General features: G+C 37.2%; 3 protein-coding genes across 5 annotated transcripts in view; all 3 read left to right on the top strand.

Moving 5' to 3' along the window:
• ptpn13 (protein tyrosine phosphatase, non-receptor type 13) overlaps positions 1–1,114 on the top strand; it is a 47,090-nt gene extending 45,976 nt beyond the window's left edge. For all 3 annotated transcript variants that reach the window (XM_023338127.1, XM_023338129.1, XM_023338128.1), the window contains 2 exons: positions 27–89; positions 182–1,114. In XM_023338127.1, the coding sequence (XP_023193895.1) occupies positions 27–89; positions 182–259 (141 nt within the window). In that variant the 3' untranslated portion in view covers positions 260–1,114. The remainder of the gene's footprint in view (positions 1–26; positions 90–181) is intronic.
• A 2,521-nt stretch (positions 1,115–3,635) lies between these two features.
• Positions 3,636–9,515, top strand: sdad1 (SDA1 domain containing 1). Its single transcript, XM_005798636.3, has 22 exons — positions 3,636–3,847; positions 3,924–4,028; positions 4,112–4,210; positions 4,310–4,420; positions 4,995–5,066; positions 5,152–5,252; positions 5,335–5,392; positions 5,479–5,553; positions 5,647–5,748; positions 6,011–6,080; positions 6,172–6,275; positions 6,374–6,431; positions 6,504–6,562; positions 6,643–6,719; positions 7,232–7,329; positions 7,424–7,500; positions 7,712–7,835; positions 7,972–8,063; positions 8,148–8,335; positions 8,788–8,872; positions 9,014–9,175; positions 9,299–9,515. Exons 1-22 carry the CDS (start codon positions 3,758–3,760, stop codon positions 9,344–9,346), a joined length of 2,055 nt encoding a protein of 684 aa, XP_005798693.1. The 5' UTR covers positions 3,636–3,757; the 3' UTR covers positions 9,347–9,515.
• A 724-nt stretch (positions 9,516–10,239) lies between these two features.
• klhl8 (kelch like family member 8) lies at positions 10,240–19,080 on the top strand. Its single transcript, XM_005798637.2, has 12 exons — positions 10,240–10,341; positions 12,604–12,823; positions 12,917–12,978; positions 13,480–13,645; positions 13,752–14,072; positions 14,757–14,943; positions 15,403–15,546; positions 15,739–15,850; positions 15,929–16,097; positions 16,186–16,345; positions 16,774–16,975; positions 17,601–19,080. Exons 2-12 carry the CDS (start codon positions 12,626–12,628, stop codon positions 17,722–17,724), a joined length of 1,845 nt encoding a protein of 614 aa, XP_005798694.2. The 5' UTR covers positions 10,240–10,341; positions 12,604–12,625; the 3' UTR covers positions 17,725–19,080.
• Positions 19,081–20,777: the final 1,697 nt, after the last annotated feature.

Raw genomic sequence — 20,777 nt, forward strand, 5'->3', positions numbered from 1 at the left:
TAAATGTTTTTGTTTTTTTTCTTTAGTTTGATATTTCAGATATTGTGCGAAATATGAGACTTCAGAGACATGGAATGATCCAGACAGAGGTAATTATCTTTGATGTATTTAGTAGCTGAATTTATTATATTAATATCTAAATTGTTTAGCTCATCTTTCACTGCTGGTTTTGTTTTTATAGGAGCAGTACATTTTCTGCTATCAAGTGGCCCTCTATGTCCTCAGATGCCTTAAAGCAGAAGAAAACATCTCAGGATAGTAACCATATCTTCTAGATCCTGGGTGACCAGTCAGAGCAAAGCAGAACAAGTCAATACAGGCAAAAATTGCCAAATTACACTGCTTTTTAATTCCTTAATCTGTTTTTTTCTCCAAGAATGAATCATTTAAGAAGTATATTTTCTATTTTTGCTTTTTGTTCTCTGTAGCTGCTGCTCTTTTTCACTGCATTTATGCAAGCTGCTGATTGTATTTCCTATCAAACAAGAGAACATTCATGTTTTATTTTTCCTTTAGATTTTTTATTTTATTGATGATGAAATGATTTTATATTTTATGTGGAACATTTATGTGTATTTTGATGCTTGAACTGGCCTTGACAGAATACTGTGTCAGTATTTGCTATGTAAATCTATTATACAGTTATTACATACTGCCTGAGGCAAATGATAAACTGAAAGTGTACATATTAATCCCTGGAAAAATTAAACTGGATATGTTTGAAATATTATGTAGAGGAAAATTTCTTTTAAACAAGATCAAATATTAAAAGTTTTATTTGTCTTGTCATATTTTATTGTTGCGTTTATTATTGCGTTTTACAGCTGTTGCATTCATGCCATGTAATACGATTGCAGTCACACTCCAAGCTTCAATCATTGGATCGCTAAACACAATTCTGGTGGATAACAAGCTCCCAAAATATCAGAAGAAGAAACGTTGCTGTGTTTACTGTTTGTTGCTTCACCCCTGCGACATAGATGCCATACAAGTGACTGCACTCTAAAAAGTATTATATGGGCTGAACTTGGTATGTGTTATGTTGTGCTCTATTGAAATGTTATTGTTTTACTTCAAGTTTACACAATAAACCATTTTGAGTCTGAAGACTGAATGATGTACATTGCGACCTTCACAATGTAGCAGCCTTCACGTGTCACTGAAATACATTTTTACACATATTTCTTTGATCTAGTTCTGTATATTTTAAGGCATTTTGAACCTATATACCAGAATGCAAGCATTTGAACATTTAGTGCAGACAGTAGCTGACGACTTCTACCACTATGTGGTGCCAAAATATGGATTTTTTTTTTTATTTTTTATCTTTGAGCTAATTGAAAGTATTTTTTCTGGCATATTTTGTAATATTTGGAAATTACAGTGCACAGAGTTCCTGTGTAGTCTGGAAATGTATGGAACATAATTTAATTTTCTAAGTGTGCAAAAGTGTTGAAAATATTTTTATTTTTTTGCATTTTTCTTATTTTTTTGCGTTTTTGGCCTAAAAGTTGTCCTTCCTTTGTCCCTCAGAGTTCCTGTCACTTTTCTTTTCTCCCTTCATTCCTGTCTAGTTCTTTCTACATTTCTTCCTTGTGTCCTACCCTCTCTTCCATCCAGTCTTAGTTTCTTCTGTCCTTTTTTGAGGCCTTTGTTCTACTTTCTGTCCTACCTGCTCTCCTTTGTTCCCTCCTTCTATTTTTTTTGTTTTTTGCATATTATATATTTCTAGGCCTGTATGCTGGCATATTTACTATATTTTTTTGTGAACTTTAGTATTTCATTTAAGTCTATGCGAAGGACTTGGTATTAAGAAAACGGGTCCAGAAAAGTAGAATTTTTTCATGAAAAGTATGGAGGAACTCTGTATGCAGAATCACTGTTAAGAAAATAAAACTTAATATTCACTCGTATGGCCATTTGTTGAAGGGTTCCATATAATTCTGCTTTACCTCACAGTTTTCTTATTTATTTTTTCGTTCAACAATGGAGGACTTACCAGTACATTAAATCTAAGTTAGGTGTAAAAGAAAAATTCGGACTGCCTTAGTATTTTGAAGCTACGAAAGTATGGATAGGGATTCTAATTTTAGGAATATTTAAAAATTCAATTACTACTTTTTGGATGAGTGCAAAAATCAACAATATTGTATCTGCTCAGACTAGCTGCTAAATTATGTAAACTATATTCTGTTTTTTTAATCATTGGTGCAAATAACGGGAATAAAATGCAAATGTGTGGGTTTACTACTGAGCTCAATTACATTAGCTTAGGATGGGAAATTGAAATATATTTATGTATGTGGATATGGACATTTAGTACTTTTTCAGAATTGTTATAGAATATTTTAGATAAAGTCCTAAATCCAATTAAGAAGCTATGGTGGGCAGGAAATTGCTTTTCCACAAATGCCCACCATCCAATCTGAAAAGGTCTGAGCTATTTCACAATGAAGGGGGCAGAAATGTCAGTATTTATATGTCCAAAGCTGAGTGAGATAGCTTTGGACATATAAATATGAAACTTAAGAAACTTCTTAAGTTTCTTAATTTCCTAAGAAACTTACGAAATTAAGTTTCTTAGACTTAATTGCAATAAAGGGATCTTTTACAAAGTTTTCACTCATGAGGGACATTACAAATATTTCCTTCAGTCTGCTGTATTCAACTAATAAAGAGGACCTCTCTCATTTGTCAGAATTCATGGAAATCATGTCCTCATTGTAATAAAGCTTTGGAGAGCTCCATATAGTCAACAGCTTAGATGCTTGTAGTTGAGCCACATTGCCTCCTTGTGGATAAATGGATTTAAATCAGAGCAAAACTAAAACATAGTCTACTTATTTAAATCATCTGCTGTCATAGTATAATTGATCATTTCATGAGCAGAAGGTACTTTGTAAAACTATTTAGTTTAGCGTAAGAAAAAAAATCTTTCATTAAAATGTTTACAGATATTTTTTAATGTAAATCCATCAAATTTGGGCAAGTGAATTTGTAATATAATAGCTCAAAGTAGAAATTCATGATCTTGCTTTTCCTAATTAGACTAAGAAAAAAACAAATCACACTAAAACATGCTATCCATATACCTAATTTATGGATTATTCATAGATTATCCACATGCTAATTTGTGGATCAAAATTCATTATGAAAAATGTATTATGCTCATAGACACGCTGTAGTCAATAACATGTTTGTACAACATTCACTTTAAAGGAACTTTATTTTTATTGCTCATAAGTAAGTAACTCCATGCAAAACGTTAAAAACAGGGGTTTTTTTTAACAATCAAAACATAGAACAGGCAGCTTTAAACTCGAGGTTGCAGCACTGCCAATTTGAAATATAGATATCTTGAAATTTGTTGTAAATATGTTCTCTAAAATATATGACACATTCTGGAAAAAAAATAAATAAAAATCACTGTCCCATTATTTTTGCAACACGGCTCATTGTTATAACATTATTTCATTATCTTCCCCAACGCAACATAGTTAGTTTGACTAGAAATAATCTCACTATTGATTTTAAAAAGTTTCGAGGAATATATTTTTGGTTATATGATATAACGTGTTGCCAATAAACTGTCCTGGTTTAGCAGAAAGCGGAAATGACGACCGCGTAGACGGACGTGACGTCGGCCCCCGTGTTTTGTATGTAATGGCAGCGTACACATTGGCCACGCTTGCCTTATAAAAATAGGGTTTTTTTTCCCTTAATTTTTGACACGTCTTGGTTTGAATAATCTGTAGTCATGCCGGGGAGGCAAAGCAACAAATTACCCAACAACTTGCCGCAACTTCAGAATCTCATAAAGAGAGACCCGCAGTCGTATGTCGATGAGGTAGGTGCTGGGAGGAAACACCATCATGGGTTAAAGTTGTGTAGTAATTGTTTTTAATGCTTCTCTTCGGCTCCAGTTTCTCCAGCAGTACCGCCATTATCAGTCCAATGTGGAGATCTTCAAGCTGCAGCCTGACAAAGCCAACAAGGACTTGGCGGAGCTGGTCATGTTCCTGTCTCAGGTATCCCAGCAGGTTTCGCTGTGAGACAACATGGGCAGCAGAGAGTGGGTAGAAATGTGTTGAAATGTCTCCCTGCTCTTCAGGTGGCTCACTGCTACACGCAGCAGCTGTCCACGTTTCCTCGGGACCTGTCTGAGTTATTAAGGAGCTACCACACTATCATAGAGCCAGAACTGCGAATGGTGAGAAGTCTTAAAAAAAAAAGATGTGCAGCATCATGGGATTTTAAGATGTACAAAGATGTTAAGTTGCTGTTGATGGCGTCCTTTTGCTCTTGGCAGACTTTCTGCAAGGCGCTGATTCTTCTGCGGAATAAGGATCTTATCGACCCCACAATCCTCCTGGAGCTCTTCTTTGAGCTGCTGCGGTGTCATGATAAACTTCTCAGGAAGGTCAGCCTGGAAAATATAAACACACCCATTAAAGTTCTTCACGTTTTTCATTGCTGCGACGATATTGTTTATGTGATAGACCAACTAGGAGTGGGCAATATGGGCATAAAGTTATATCTATCCTATTGTGGTACAGTTGTAATAACAATAAAAGTAACAATGATAACTATTACTTATTTTTTAGGGAACTTTATGGCTGTGACTCCATGGGACAGTAATTACAGCCCCACAAACACAAATACTACTCTTGAAAAAACATACCATTTGTAATATGATTATTTAGGATAGCAGTGATTTGTCTCTAAAGTGCACACAGTAACTGCATTTAATCATCCAAATTTATAATTTTTTTTAATACTCATTAAATAAACAGTGGGGAAGAAATGTAAAAATAACAACTCCGACAATGACAGTTTTACTTAAAAAAAAATCCTATAAATAATAAATCCAAATCTTATGTTAAATAATGTACCACAGTAAATGATAAACGATGCGATAAATGCCCACCCCCTCAGACTAACACAAGAAATGAATATGTGTGAAATGGAAATATATATATATTTTTTATCCTCAGACTCTTTACACACACATCGTGACAGATATCAAAAACATCAACGCAAGACACAAAAACAACAAGATCAACACAGTAAGTTGAGTGTATCTGAGTCAATGTCAATTTTCTGTGATCAACCAGCTTAAAATGATCATCCTTGTATTGTGCTTCGTTACAGACCCTGCAGAACTTTATGTACACAATGCTGAGAGACAGTAACCCCATAGCAGCAAAGATCTCCTTAGATGTCATGGCTGAGCTTTACAAGAGGAACATATGGTGGGTTTCATATAAGATCCGTGAAACCCGGAGGTTCCTTGTGAATCGTTGTGTCTCATTATCTGATTGTATTCCCACTCAGGAATGACGCCAAAACGGTTAATGTCATTACAACAGCATGCTTCTCCAAGGTGACAAAGGTAGGCTTTTTGTTTAGGGGGAAGGGATACATTTCTCAATCTGTACCGAGAAATAAATAAATAAACATGATGTGCCTCTCCGCTAGATTCTTGTCGGAGGCCTAAAGTTCTTCCTGGGCAAAGATGAGGATGAAAAAAACGAGAGTGATTCGGAATCCGAGGTAAGTTTGATGCATGAGGTGGTCACATGTGCAAAGAGACAGTCTTTGAAACCTCAAAGTAAAAACAAATCTTTTTTTTTTTTTTTTTGTTAGAACGAAGGAACGTCTGCAAGAGACCTGATGATAAAATACTCGACAGGCAAAAAAACCACCAAAAACAAAAAGAAGCTGGAAAAAGCGATGAAAGTCCTCAAGGTAGCAGTGTCGTGAAAATACAGAAGCATGTATTATATCTGTGCTCTTCTGAAGTACAGTCGGGACAGTCTTCATTCAAAATACTTGGCAATGATGTGGACCTAATGTACTACACAACTATGAATGTTTCCATTTTAAGTTGGAATAAACATAGGGTTGTCCTATTTTAATCCTGACCAGAAATATGCATTTTATTTACACATGTTGTTGTCGTGTACTGTTTGACTGTTAATTTGGTGTCATTTTTCTAAACTAACTGCAGAAACATAAGAAAAAGAAGAAGCCTGAAGTCTTCAATTTTTCGGCGATCCACCTCATTCACGATCCTCAAGGTATGCTGACATACTGTCTCTGTGCTCTTATGCAGTGATTGGCATTCTAGTTTACTGAGCAGCTAACCATCAAGTCAATATTTTGATCAAGATTTCTCAGAGAAGCTCTTGAAGCAGCTGGAAAGCTCCAAGGAGCGATTTGAGGTGAAGATTATGATGATGGAGCTCATCTCTCGTCTGGTTGGAATCCATGAGGTCGGTTTTGTTTTTGATTCAGCATGTCTCTATTATCTTATGAAACGACAAATCAATCAAATATTAATGTAATCATTTTTGCTATTTGGCTTCTGCAGCTCTTCCTCTTCAATTTCTACCCCTTCATCCAGAGGTTTCTGCAGCCGCATCAGAGAGGTAAGTGTCGCTCGGTGTTGTGCTGCGCTTTGTTTTGGAGATTTTTCTAACGGTGCGCTGCCGTCTCTGCAGAGGTTACAAAGATTCTGCTGTGTGCCGCCCAGGCTTCACACCAGCTGGTTCCACCTGAGGTACATCCTAAGCTCACTCTGCAATTTACAAAGATTACACATCAGGGTGTGAGTTTGCTTATGTGTGTTGCTCTCTGCAGGTCATTGAACCTGTGATCATGACTATTGCCAACAACTTTGTGACAGACAGGAACTCTGGGGAGGTCATGACTGTCGGGTAAGTAGTTAATTCACATTTAATAAATGCCCAAATAATGTCCTTTTTCACCTCTTTGTGGACAACTCCGTTAAACTGTTTTGTGATGCAAAAAAAAGAAAAAAATGACGATGTTTAGTCATTTTATAACTTCCTCCATATTTATATTTACATATTTCCTAGACAGTTAACTGAGTCATAACTAATCCTAAAGGGGAAAAAAAGAGAAAAATAAGTTTAGTTGTTTGGTTTTAGCTTTAAGTATGCACATTTAAAGTAAAAGTATGTAACTTTTATATATATTTCTTTTACATATGTTGTGAGACAGATATTCTGTGAAAATATTAAGTCCTCTGCCTTCTCCCAGTTGTCCCAGTGCTACCTAGAAGCAACTAATAATAGCCAGGAGGAGGGTCTTAGCACTGTCAGTCATCTCTGCTATACTTTGCCATAGTTTTAATTTAAGGTTGTGCACAGTAATGCACCAAATTTATTGACACATTTGAGAGATCGATCATATTTGCACTGTTTAGCATCAACGCCATCAGAGAGGTGGCAGGCCGCTGCCCGCTCGCCATCAATGAGGATCTACTGCAGGACTTGACTCAGTACAAGACCCACAAGGACAAGAGTGAGCAGATTTTCTTCTATTTATTTATTAAATCGTTTTGTATTTTCTTATATATATAATTTCATATTCACACTGTGTTTTGCCACATTTTCAGATGTAATGATGTCTGCCAGAGGACTGATTCAACTGTTCAGAAATCTCAATCCACAGTTGCTGCAGAAAAAGGACAGGGTGAGCTCATGATGTGTGTCAAACCCTAACTCTCATTAGCTCTAATACAGTGTACTCAATAAGGAACAAAAGGGACAACACAACATCACATTGAATTTATAATGTATGCTAAAAAAATATAAGTTGAAAAACTTGTTCCATTGCTGCTTTTTCAATTTTTAGCCCTAAAAATAAGTTGAGTATCTATAACTAAATCAAATTTGTTGTGTAGGGGAGGCCCACAGAAGCCTCTAAAGAGGCCAAAATAAAAGACTATGGAGAGCTTGAGGCTAAAGACTACATTCCTGGAGCTGAGGTCCTAGAGGTGGAGGAGGAAAACAAAGAGGAAGATGAAGGTCAGCTACTGTTGTACTGAGGAACTATTGGGCCTCCATTACAGTGGTTAATATAGAAATGATATCCAGTGTTGCTCTGCACGTGCTTGAGAGATTTTTGATTTTGTTGGCAATGTTGTTCCCTATAATTCATCAGATGGTTGGGAGAGTGCTAGCATCAGTGACGACGACGAGGACGGAGAGTGGGTTGATGTTCACCACTCATCTGATGAAGACGCAGGAGAAGTGGTGAGAAATGGGACACACAACCAGTGAGACTGCAGAAAGCTGGTGATTTGAATTCATTTTAAGTACTTCCGAAATTTCTCCAAGGCTGAGAAACTCCAGAGTATTCCAGCTGAAGAGAGAAAAGCGAAGGCAGCGGCGGTCAGCGGCAGCCGGCTCCTCACTCAGGACGACTTCAAGAAAATCCGTCTGGCCCAAATGGCAAAGGAGGTCAATGCTGCTCCAGGGAAGGGTCAGAAGAGGAAAATGGCAGACAGTGACAATGAAGAGGACAAGTGAGTAACAGAAAATAGAGCAATATTTAAGATCTGCCTTTTAAATTTTTGTGTCTGACTTAAAATCTTTTTTTTTACCTATTCATAAGAGATTTGAACCTAGTTCTGTTCAAGAAGCTCAATAATATACAAAGAAAACAAAACAGCATTCAACAGAGTTCTGTCTAACTTTCTTACTTTGAGTCTTTGTCAGTTGTTTTTATATATATATATTAGGATCAGATGCGACATCACACTGTGTGAGAGAACCATTTCTGTAAAGCAGGGTTTTATAATAATTTATAAAATGATCTTGATTTTATGTATTGAAGAAAAAAAATATATTTTATAGTTTAGCATCTGTTTGCTATTAACATGTGGATTTACTAACCTAGCTTTTTTTTTTGCAGTTCAGAAAACAACAGAGCAAAAATATTGAAATAATTTTTTGCTCTTTTTCTTCAAAATTTCAGAGGGGAGCTGCTGACCCTGAGACACATCGAGAAACTGCACAAAAAACCAAAATCAGACAAAGAAACCCGACTTGCAACAGCCATGGTAACATCTTACGCCTGCTTTCAAATTTCACGCTGAATTCAGAGTAACTGGATTTGTGACCGATGGAGAGAGTTTAATAACATTACTCACCAATATTATAAGCAGTTATGCATGACCACTAAAGGTATGTTTACTGTCTAGGCCGGACGGACGGATCGAAAGGAATTTATGAAGAAGCGCACCAAGCTGAACCCGCATGCCAGCACCAGCAACAAGGAAAAGAGGAGGAAGAAGAACTTTATGATGATGAGACACAGTCAGAATGTCAGAACAAAAGGCAAACGCTCCTTCAGAGAGAAACAGGTAGCTCAAAATATATATGTAATTTTTTATTTCTCTATAGCTAAAACACCTGTTTTGGCCAGAAAGAGAGAAATATTTTGACTTTTGGAATTGAAATTGTTTTTTTTGTTTTTTTTTATCCAGCTCGCGCTCCAGGCCGCCCTCCTGAAGAAGAAGAAGCAGTACAAGTAGAACAAGCAGGAGGCACTCATGCTGGCTCTGACAGCCATCATAGAAATGGGACTGGGTCAAATAATATTGTACATCTTTTAAATGGCATGTAAACATACTATCTTTATGTATTTTTGTGTGCAAATGTACATAAACTTACACTCTTGAAATAAATAATCATTGCTATTTGGATAATGTTGTGTGACTTAATTTTTTGAACATCCCAAATTTAAATAATAAACCAAAAGTTTTTGCAAAGATGTTATATGTACAGAAACAGTAATAATTGTTGCTTCCTTCAGTTTCTTCCTTTTCAAGCGAGTGTAATTCTCGTTTCAGGTTTCCTCATTTTTACAATCGCTAGCAGGAATTTGCAGACACAACTCCGATATACTGTAAAGAAACTTATGCCAAGGTGCAAAGATGTTAATGTGTAATTTTACGAGACTTTATTGCACAAGTCAACTATGTGTGCAATTACATTTTAACATTTCATGGCTTTGCCTGCTACTCTCTTAGCCTTAACTTTGGGTCTTAGTGTTCTGTACAGGAAGACCTGTTAGGCAGACTCAGTAATTTAAATGTCAGGATGAACTACTGACAGAATATAATTGATACTCTGGTTCAAAGTTGAATTTAGCATTGTTTTATCCACTGATTTCTCAGTGATCCCAATTTTGTTATGTATTTCAGAGAGACACTTAATTACTTTGGGATTTGGAGATATCCATGGTTGAATAAAATTAAATGAGTTAAAATAAAATGCCTTCAATAAAATTTCAAATAATTATTTTCACTATAATTGTCTTAAGCTTTTTTGTGAAATCTGGGGAGGGGAGGGAAATCTGAGAAAATACAGTAAGCTACACAATTCTGAGTCTGGGTAAAATTCTTTAGTCTGTTACCAAGGTATTATTTTCTGAACTACAATACCCATGAAGCACTTGCGGTTATAGCAGCCGTGCCAAACGTTCCACTCAAAGAAGCCGGCATTTTATATCTTTCTACGATATGAGGTATCTAATTTATATATGTTGGATGTAACTTAACATTTTTAGAACAATTTACTGTAATTTCTATCATTCTGGTATGAGTATTTTGATAGGTTCATGGTTAAATCCTCGCCGTTCCCTGCCAAGCTAGCTGTCATGCCGTTGCTGTTAGCAAACAAGCTAAGCGTCAACATACCGTTAGCCTAGCTAGCTTAATTTATCATGTTAATGATCGTCGAAGCGATTAATTTGATCAATTGACGACGAATTGCGAAAACTAATGGCCTAGAAATAGGGTTGTAAACTACGTGGTAACTAGTTTTTAACCGTACATGACAAATCTGTGACGTGCAGTTTAAGCTGTGATTTAATTTTAGCTTTCGTGCTTTGTCTTAACAAACCCTTTTTATAGCTGCAGTACCTTTGTATAATATATAATGTTTTTTCCCCCATGAGTTTTGAATGACAGTCGGGGTCAGCTATGCTAAGGATCCTTTTAATCATATTGATTCTTAACATTTATCACAGCATTGAATAAATTAAGATGTCCAATATAGGACATCTGAAACTTCTAGCATACTATTTGGAGGAAAGTGTAGAGCACACCTGTGAACAGATATGTTTGTTTTAAAATGGGTAACATTTTATCCATTTTATGAATGTTACGTGTGTCACAAGACATTGAAAAGATGTGAAAAATATAACTCATCCTTGTCAAAAACAGAAATACTTGTCAGCTGAAAAAGTATGAGAATCAATGTTAGCATTTCCATAAGTCTGGATTGACATGTGAAAAGAAAACATGGAATAGAAAAATATTTTGATTCTTTATCCAGTTGACAACATGATAAATATTAAAATTTCTAGAAATTTTGTGGATTTAAAATCCTAGATGGACATAAGAGTGCTATATTCATCCAAACATCTGCCAGTGTGTCTTTCCATCTCTTAATGTAAACTCTTCATCATCCCATTCCTGTCTCTCCACCCGTTCCTCCATTTTGCATTTCCAAGTCTCCTTTTGGTGTTTTATACATAATTAGACAGATTTTAAAAGTGGTTATAAATTTGAGTAGATGTACAACGAGAATATTTTTTTTTCACATATAATAGCAGGAGGCTTTTGGTTACCTGTGAGGCTGAAAAGTGCTGATCTGTTTTTAATTGAGTGGATGTAACTTGATGCCTCAAAATGTCAAGGAACTACAAAGTGAAACAGAGCTGATGGAACTCTTTTGATCCTCAGTTTGTTTGATGGGACTTGATGTTTTCTGCTCTCATAGCTGAGAGGACTAGTGATGAGGGGTGATACACTGAGCCTATTCAGAGTCTGGCGTTTAAAGCTTAAAAGATACAGTACAGCTGCCATGATGTGTGGGTGGAGTTTCCACATTGTGTTTTGTTCTCTGACTCTCAATGACAAACAAGTCTAAATGGTTTTGGCTAATGGCTAAATAGTGTTTTCATCGGATTTATCAGCAGGTAAGATTTTTATGTAATCTTTTGTTGTAAAACAAACAGCTACTGTAATCACTTTTTTTTTTGCTTTGCTTTTATCACAGGGCATCACACTATAACCCTGTTTCAGCTGCACATAAGTTTACAATATGTTATTGACCGCTTCAAGGTAGAGTTATAAAAACTTTAGTCACATTTAGGATGTTTTGATGACTGCAATTAAATGTAATACTTGTATCAGCAAAGAAAGCCTGTTCAAACTATAGAGCTTACTTTATTCAGATTGTTAGGTGACATAAAGTCCTGAAATGTCAAATATTACTTCTATCCATATCTTTCAGCTGCCCAGCTGAAATATTTAGTCTGTTCTCATTATTATGGAAATTCCTCAACCTGACCTCTTCTGTATTTGTGGGGAAATGCAACATAAGGTTGCTAGATTTCTATTTTTTTATGCATTTAGAAAATGGTCAGTGTTGGAGAAAAAAGGACTATGGTGACATTGATGCTAAGCAGGGATGTCCCAGTCTGGTCCTCAAGATCTACTATGCTCCAACTGTGAGATGCATCACTGGCTTGTTACCAGGCCTCTGTGGAAGAGCCATTTGATTCAGATTTCAGATGTGTTGGAGAAGGGAAGCATCTAAAGGTTTTAATGGTGTGTTTCTTTTTTTCCCATAAATGTGTGGGCAGCTTTAATCATAACAATCCTCTTTAAACGCAGACTCTAAGATCTGTCCAGTTGAGGTTTCCCACTCGCCTGCTTTTCCATGCCGTGGTTTCTTTCCTCGAGCAGTTTATGATATTTGTTTCTCTTCACCTTTGCAGGTGTCATTTTCTGTAGCCCACCATGGCACCGGGGGATGTGGTGCCAGAGCATGCCAAACAGCAGAAGACCAAGGAGAAACGTCCAGGAAACAAGGCACCAAAGTCAGAATGTGAGGCGGATGGGTCATTTGTGTTTGAGGCTCATGAAGCCTGGAAGGATTTCCATAACTCTCTCAGGCATTTCTATGAAGTTGGCGAGCTGTGTGACGTTACGCTGAAGGTAGACAGGGACCTGTCCTCTGTTTTCTCGCCAGAATTAAGTTAAATGCACCATGTTTTCTGTGTCATGTATTTTGTGTTTCTCCTTTTATAGGTTGGCAGTAGGTTGATACCGTGTCACAAGTTAGTTCTAGCTTGTGTTATCCCCTACTTTCGGTAGGTTTAGTTTTTGTCGTATATACACAAGATGTCCTTTGGTTTCTTTTCTATTTGTTTGAAACATCTGTCAGCCATTCAATTTTCACGTGGAAGCAATGAGCCTGATCCATTATGACAACACCATGTGTGCCACATCAGTGGTAGTTTTTAATGAGGACAGTGTGGCTTTCTTTAAATTTATGGGTCATTGTGATGTTTTTGGTCGAACATGGTACCTGAAATCAGTTACTGTTTTATCTCAATATTTTCAACCTGCTGAGTCACTATTCCACATTGTGGTATCATGATGGCAAATAAGCAATAGTAGCTGACTACTTATAAACAACATGCAAAATAGTAGTTGAAATTTCTTTTCTTGTTGAGAGGAGATTTTTTTATTTTATTTTAGGTAATAAAATTGCACCACAAAATTAACCATTTTGGTCACAGATTGGTTGCATTTTTTTTTCTTTTTTTATCTCGCATATCAAAGTTTTAGGGCTTTGTTTCTCTCCTCAGGGCAATGTTCCTATCAGACATGTCTGAAGCCAAACAGGATCTTATAGAGATTAAAGACTTTGATGGAGATGCCATTCAGGACTTGGTGCACTTTGCCTACTCCTCCAAACTCACTTTAACCGTCGACAACGTTCAGCCACTGCTTTATGCTGCCTGCATCCTACAGGTAATCAGAGAACTCGCTCTCAGTAAGTTCTTTAGTTTAATCGAATGTATAATTTTGAATTTTATGTCATAATGTGTGAATGTGCTTCTCTGCTTGTCTCTGTCAGGTTGAGTTGGTTGCCAGAGCATGCTGTGAGTACATGAAGGCCCACTTCCACCCCACCAACTGCCTGGCAGTCCGAACCTTTGCAGAGAGCCACAATCGAGTGGACCTGATGGACATGGCTGACCGCTACGCCTGCGAGCACTTCACTGAGGTGGTGGAGTGTGAGGATTTCACATGTGTGTCACCCCAACATCTGCGCACGTTATTGTCCTCTTGTGACCTCAACATCCACTCAGAGACACAAGTGTATAACGCAGCTGTGAAGTGGCTGAAAGCGAACCCACAGCACCATGAAGCCTGGCTGGACCAGATCATGTCTCAGGTTAGAGAATGAAGATTTTCGTGGTGATTTTATGGTTTTTGTCTTCATCGGCAAAGTTCATTATGAAAAATGTCTACCTTGAATACAGTTAGTAATAAAGGATTCCTACACAGCATAGGACAGTAAGGAATTTAGTTTAATTTTCTCGGTTTGTATGGAAAAGGAATGAATGCAATTATTTTAGACTTTATTTCACATGTCTAGAAGTTGTCTGTCCTTCGTTGTATTCAGTCATTCTTACTAGTGTCCTTTCTTTCTTGTCTGTTCTTTCCCTTATCATGTTTTCTTCTGGCCTTCTGTCCTTGTGTCTCAGCACTCTTCTGTCTGGCCTTTTTTCTTGTCTGTTCCTTGTTTTCTAGTTCAATTCATTTTTGTTCATTCTGTGCGTCATTCCATTAAATTGCTTTTCTCCTCATCCTGTGCTAATAAATAATTTTACACATCTCCTACCTACTGTATTTACTTAAGAATAATAATAATGATATATAAAATCTACCCTTTATAGAGAAATATTTCCCATAAATTTAGATAGATTTCTAGTATTTTAGATTTTAAACTTGAAGGAAAGAACTAACATCTCAAAACTTGCCTCTCAAGAAGTCTGGACAATTCACCTTGAAAATCTGTATCAACTCTACATATTTCATTTCTTGACTCAGTTGTTGGAACCACTGCTCTGTCCAGGTGCGGCTCCCGCTGCTGCCCGTAGAGTTTCTGACGGGAACCGTGGCAAAAGAAGAGATGATCAAGGGGAACCTGGACTGCCGTGACCTGATGGATGAGGCCAGGAACTACCACCTTCACCTGAGTAACAAGGTGGTTCCAGACTTCGAGTATTCTGTCCGTACCGTCCCACGGAGGCACACTGCAGGTACTGCTGTCATGGCAACAGTCAGTAATTTCTGCTGCTCTAAAAAGACGCAGCTACTTACTAGAAACATGCATATGTTTCTGCATGCATATGTAACAAATTCAAAGTCATGCCTTTTAAAGTTTGATGAATTAAATGTTCTTCTCAGTTTGAAATTTGTTTTTCCATATAAAATCTGAAAAGTGTGGCTTGTAATTGCCTTCAAAAGTCACTTACTATTTAGGTGACTTCTGGAGGCAATTTGTTGGACAGAATTTTATTTAAGAATATCAGAGTTTTGTAGATTTTGAAAAGCACATCCAGGGTTATGATTGTAATGTGAATCAGTTCAGTGGGTATGACGATATTTGCTGGGGCACTTTATACACCTCTACATGCTTTTTCTCGTAAATTTTGTGTTTGTCTTCAAGCTCATAACAATAATTTTTTTGTGTTTGTTTCGATAATCTCCACGTTTAGGGGTTCTGTTCTGTGTTGGGGGACGGGGAGGCTCTGGAGACCCATTTCGCAGCATCGAATGCTTCTCCATTACTAAAAACAGCTGGTTCTTTGGTCCTGAAATGAACAGCAGGCGCCGTCATGTGGGTGTGATATCTGTCGGAGGTAAAAAGAGATTCTTGTTCAAATGTTTCAGAAAATAAAGCAAAATACGATAAACATTATGTGGCTTACACAATATGGAACTCGGTATTGATAAAGTATTTGTCATAAATTTGAAGAACTCCCATTAATATTATGTTTGCCTGTTTGTTGTGAAGTTCCCCCTACATGTTGGGTGTTTCTTTCCTACCACAGGTAAAGTGTATGCTGTCGGCGGCCATGATGGTAACGAACATCTGGGTAATATGGAAATGTTTGATCCACTCACCAACAAGTGGATGATGAAAGCCTCCATGAATACCAAAAGGTACACACAATGTGACACATGTTAGAGCGCCATTTCATTTATTTGAATTCATTAAACTTAAACGTTCGCTTTTTTCAGGAGGGGAATAGCACTAGCATCTCTCGGTGGTCCCATATACGCCATTGGAGGTCTCGATGACAACTCCTGCTTCAACGACGTAGAACGTTACGACATTGAAAACAACAGCTGGAGCTCCGTGGCTCCGATGAACACGCCCAGAGGAGGAGTTGGATCTGTGGCTTTGGGGGTAAAAGCATGAGGGAAAAATCTATCATTTATTCTGTCCATTAGACGATTTGATTCTCAGCACGTTGTCGATTGCGCGTTTTCTTTAGAGTTACATGTACGCAGTTGGAGGAAATGATGGCGTGGCGTCACTTTCCAGTGTGGAGAGGTTCAATCCCCACCTCAATAAGTGGACGGAGGTGTGCGAAATGGGCCAGCGGCGCGCCGGGAATGGCGTCAGCAAACTCAATGGCTGCCTCTACGTTGTTGGTGAGAGAAATGTGGCGTCTCTTCGACTCTTGCCGGGTTATGTAACGTCGCTGGCAGCCATAAACAGCAAGTCTGAGAAATGCAGCTGAGATGTACAGAAAGTTCCCCGTTTTGATGCACACTCATCACATGCTTTGGGTTCACACCCTTCAGTTTTATACACAAAGGCTTGAGTTGAGACAAAAGTTCATGTTTTGTAAAGCTGTTTTGGTCACTTATTCACAGGCTGGGTTTTTATTGCAGAGTTTGAAGTTAAAGAGTTTCTTCAGCATTTATAGTGTTAGATTGCAATGTGAACGTTTAAGTTAATGACAATGTTATTCCATTCAGATCAGTTTCACACATAACTGTTTACATTATATACGCACTTGTTTTACATAAGGGCAGCCATCTTTTAATAAATGTATCTTTTTGGTGACGTTTCTAAGGTGGCTTTGATGATAACTCCCCCCTGAGCTCTGTGGAGCGCTTTGACCCCCGGATGCACCGCTGGGAGTATGTGGCAGAGCTCACCACCCCGCGCGGTGGAGTCGGGGTTGCCACTGTAATGGGTCGAGTGTTTGCAGTCGGGGGACACAATGGGAACATTTACCTGAACACAGTGGAGGCTTTTGAGCCGAGGATGAACAGGTGAGGAAGAACATCACTGCAGTTCTGGATGCTGCAGTATCTGTTTTTCTTTAATGGTTGATATTTATATATTTTTTTTTCCCAAAAAAGTTTGTGTAAGATGAAGATTTGTGGAAAAACATATCTGACGCGACACTAACAGCTGAAGTCTCCAATAAACAGAATGTTTGGAGCAGTTTGGTTGACTGCTTGGCTTAGTGTGTTTCCTCTCTGATCTGGTGGGTTTTTAATAATTTAGCTTGCTACATATTTCAATACAGTTTCAATATTTATCTTGCTTCACAAACTTAGCCCTTTGCTTAGATGGTCAAAATATGTTTCAGCTACTCTCAAAGCACAGCGTGTGATGTAATAGATGGGTTCAGGAAAAAAATTGTTTGCAAAGTAAGTGAAATCCAAAGTACTTCAAATTATGATCTGTTTACATTAAAACAGGGCAGGACTTTATCCTTTTAAAATTTTACTGAGTATATAAAGTGATTTTTGTAAAAATATTTTGAGAATCACATCGTCCTTAAGTGTTTTCTGAGTTTTATTTATCAACTCATTGATCTTTGTTCAGCTGCAGACTTTTAACTGTTCATTCTCTAAAGCCCCACCTCTATAAATTTCATTTTAATTTCAGATGGGAACTGGTGGGCTCTGTGTCCCACTGCCGAGCCGGAGCCGGAGTGGCCGTGTGCTTGTGTCACGTCAGCCAGATCAGAGACGTCGGCCAGGGCTCCAGCAACGTGGTCAACTGCATGTGACGACTGTCCCGCGTTTGACAAGGTGACTGACTGCAGCGTCACCGTCAGAACCAATCACAGCACAAAGCACACAGCGAGCGAAGCTACTCACTCTCACGCTGCAGGCCGATGTTCGGTCAGCACACCGTATCTGAGGATGATTAGGGAAAAGTAACAGACTTGAATTAAAAAAAAAATACACACTGACAAAATTTTATGTTTCTAAACTTCTGGTGGTATTTGCAATCTTTAATGAAGTATTTTGTACTTTTTTTTTTGTTTGAGTAGATATTATTTGCTGAGCTCTTATTTAAAGGAAACGTCTTGAGAATTAACGTATTCAGAATAAAGACTGTAACAAGGGGCCAGTATGAAAGGGTTTAAAGTTCTCTCAGAAGACGGCCGCTACTTCGCTGCATTTGCTGCATTTGTCCAGAGTGATGTGACTGATCCGTTTCTTACTGGCTCATTTTTATCAGTTAGGATGTGAAGCTGTTTCCTTTACGCTCACTCCAAGTTTTTGTTCCAGCATTTTCAATGTTTTCATGTTCTCTCCAGTTTTAAGCTGAACTAGCTGACATTTATCCTTTGATTTATCCGTTAAGGATCATTGCCGGTCAGTAAAGCCTAGAAACAAATCAGTTCTCGGTTTCAGGACCTTTAACACTCGGGGACTCAACACTCCTGCAAGTGCCAAACAGAACAAATACTGACAAATCCAGTTAAAATCTGCTGAATTAATATTGCTTCTCCATTGCTGACAGAGGTGTCATAAAGAGATCAAAGCAATATGGTACACCGCCAATACAATATTTCCCTTAAAATTTGAGATTTGTGAATGATGATAGCTGGACTGTCAGAAATCCTAATCATTTTGTTGTTTTAGATGTGTACGCTATTCAGACGAGGTTTGTATCTGCAAATGGTTCCATTATATTTCAATATACATAGAAACATTTTTGTATAATCGAACAATTCCTAACTGTATAATCCATTGCTGTTCTCTATTTTCCTAGAATAGACGTGAGGTCTGAATATATTTTTGTCCAAATTAGGAAATTTCATGTTATATGTTCATACAGTATGTCAGTTTAGCACAAGTGGTTCTGCCATATGGAAGATTTCAAATATTTATAACCTTTGGCAGAATTTTCATAATAGGACTACAAATGACTCTTTCAGATATACTGTTTGTACAAGATAAATACAAAGTGTTGCACAAATCTTGTGTTAAATTTAACAATCATTTTCTAGCAAACTTGAAGCCAGTTTTGTGTGTTTAAATGTTAATGTATGAAATGTGAGGTGTTTGACTATATTGTGCTTTATGAACATAGTGTTGGTATAAAATTATTAAATAAAGTTGTTTGAATATCATTTAATGGGGTCTGGGTTTTCTTTTCTCAGTCTAACTTACAGTAGTTGTTGGCCATATGGCAGGAATATTTCATAGTATTTTTTTAGTTTTTAAGCTATCAAATGTACTAAATTACCCTGTAAGAGTTTTTTACGAAAAAACAGCAATATAGTTTTGGTTAGTTTCTCAGACATTCATCAAGGACTTAAACGTGACTTAAAAATGTTCAATGTGGATGAAAGAATTTTAATGAACTTTAAAATTAAGAATTAGGTGCACACATTTGATTCACACAGGTTTGAAAATGATCCATAGGCTTAAATATACACAGACTGGCCCTCAGTTAAACGGCTCTTAGCAAGTTGGAGAGGAGCCGTAATGATTTTCTTGCTGTTGTCTTATAGCAAACTAATTCTCATTGGATCTGTAGATGTTTGTCTTATCAGAAGGCGTACAGGTTAAGTTGATTTCTTTTAGAAACTAGTTTTCAGTTTGTTTGTGCCATTCCAGAAGTTAATGTTAAACCAGTGTATTTAGTCCAAAACCAGTTTTGAATTGTGTTTGGGGCACTTGTCCTGCAAAAATAACCAACTGTGTGCCAGTTTCAAACATATTGTGTTTATTTTGGGTGAAGTTGAATATTTTAAAAGTAGTCCTGCACCTTCATTATTCCATTCACGTTGTGCCATACACCAACAGACCATTAGCAGGATGCTGCCATTACTGTGCTTGGCAACTGGTGCAGTAGCCTCACCATGACTCCTCCAAATATTCTTCATTTCATTGTAGCCAAACAATTACCCGTTCTTGGATGTCTTAACCAACTTTCTTTGATCTGAGGGTGACATTTTGGGTGAGATGTTTGAAACCTGGACTGAGTAGTTTGATGCTGTAACTAGTCAACAGTTGTAAATAAAGACCTAAAGTCTTGTAAGATTTGTGATCTTAACCCCAATAACAATTTTTTAAAACTATAATAAAAACACATGGTTTGTTTCAGGAAGCTAGCAAATTTAAATTAGCTCTGTGATTTCTCACAAGAGGAGTGATGAAGTATCCAGTAAAGGTTTTACTACAGGACCTTGCTTGAATATAGTTGTCAGACTTTTGCATTACAAAAGATAAACATCATTCAGTAAGTGCAGCCTTTTTGTAGAAAAGCTGAAAGGAGAAAGATACATTTCTCCTTTCAGAGAAGGAGAGAAATAAATTTCTCTTGTGTTTTTCAGAAAAGTTCCTCGCTAATAAGTTACTAGACATTTCATCCATGAAGTGAAGTTGTATGAAGTATAAACAAACATTTCATTTTAAATGTTTTGTAGCATTTTATGAAGCCTTGTTAAAAAGTAACAGGTGGAAGCCGATCTGAGCAGTTTAATTTTATTGGTGTCTGACATGTGGAGGCTTCTGGACTTTTGGGTCATCCTGTCAAAAGTATTATGTTTACTCCTACAATCATCCTGTAATTACATTGTATAATGTTTTATTATTATTATTATTATTTGTTTGCCTACAACAAAGACTTGGGATTTTTTAGGAAAAAGACTTACAGTATTTTACTTCCTGTAGGTTTAAAGTTTCCTTTGTAAATCCAGCCTTGTAATTTTCTGAAAACACTACCTGATGCTCTAATTGAGTTACTTTCTATCAGTTTTTAGCAATTCGCAGCAAGGGTGGGCAGAACTGTTTTGGTTAGGTAAGTGTGCATTATTCTTGA

This window comes from Xiphophorus maculatus, chromosome 8 (genome assembly GCF_002775205.1).
Source record: "Xiphophorus maculatus strain JP 163 A chromosome 8, X_maculatus-5.0-male, whole genome shotgun sequence".
NCBI lineage: Eukaryota > Metazoa > Chordata > Actinopteri > Cyprinodontiformes > Poeciliidae > Xiphophorus > Xiphophorus maculatus.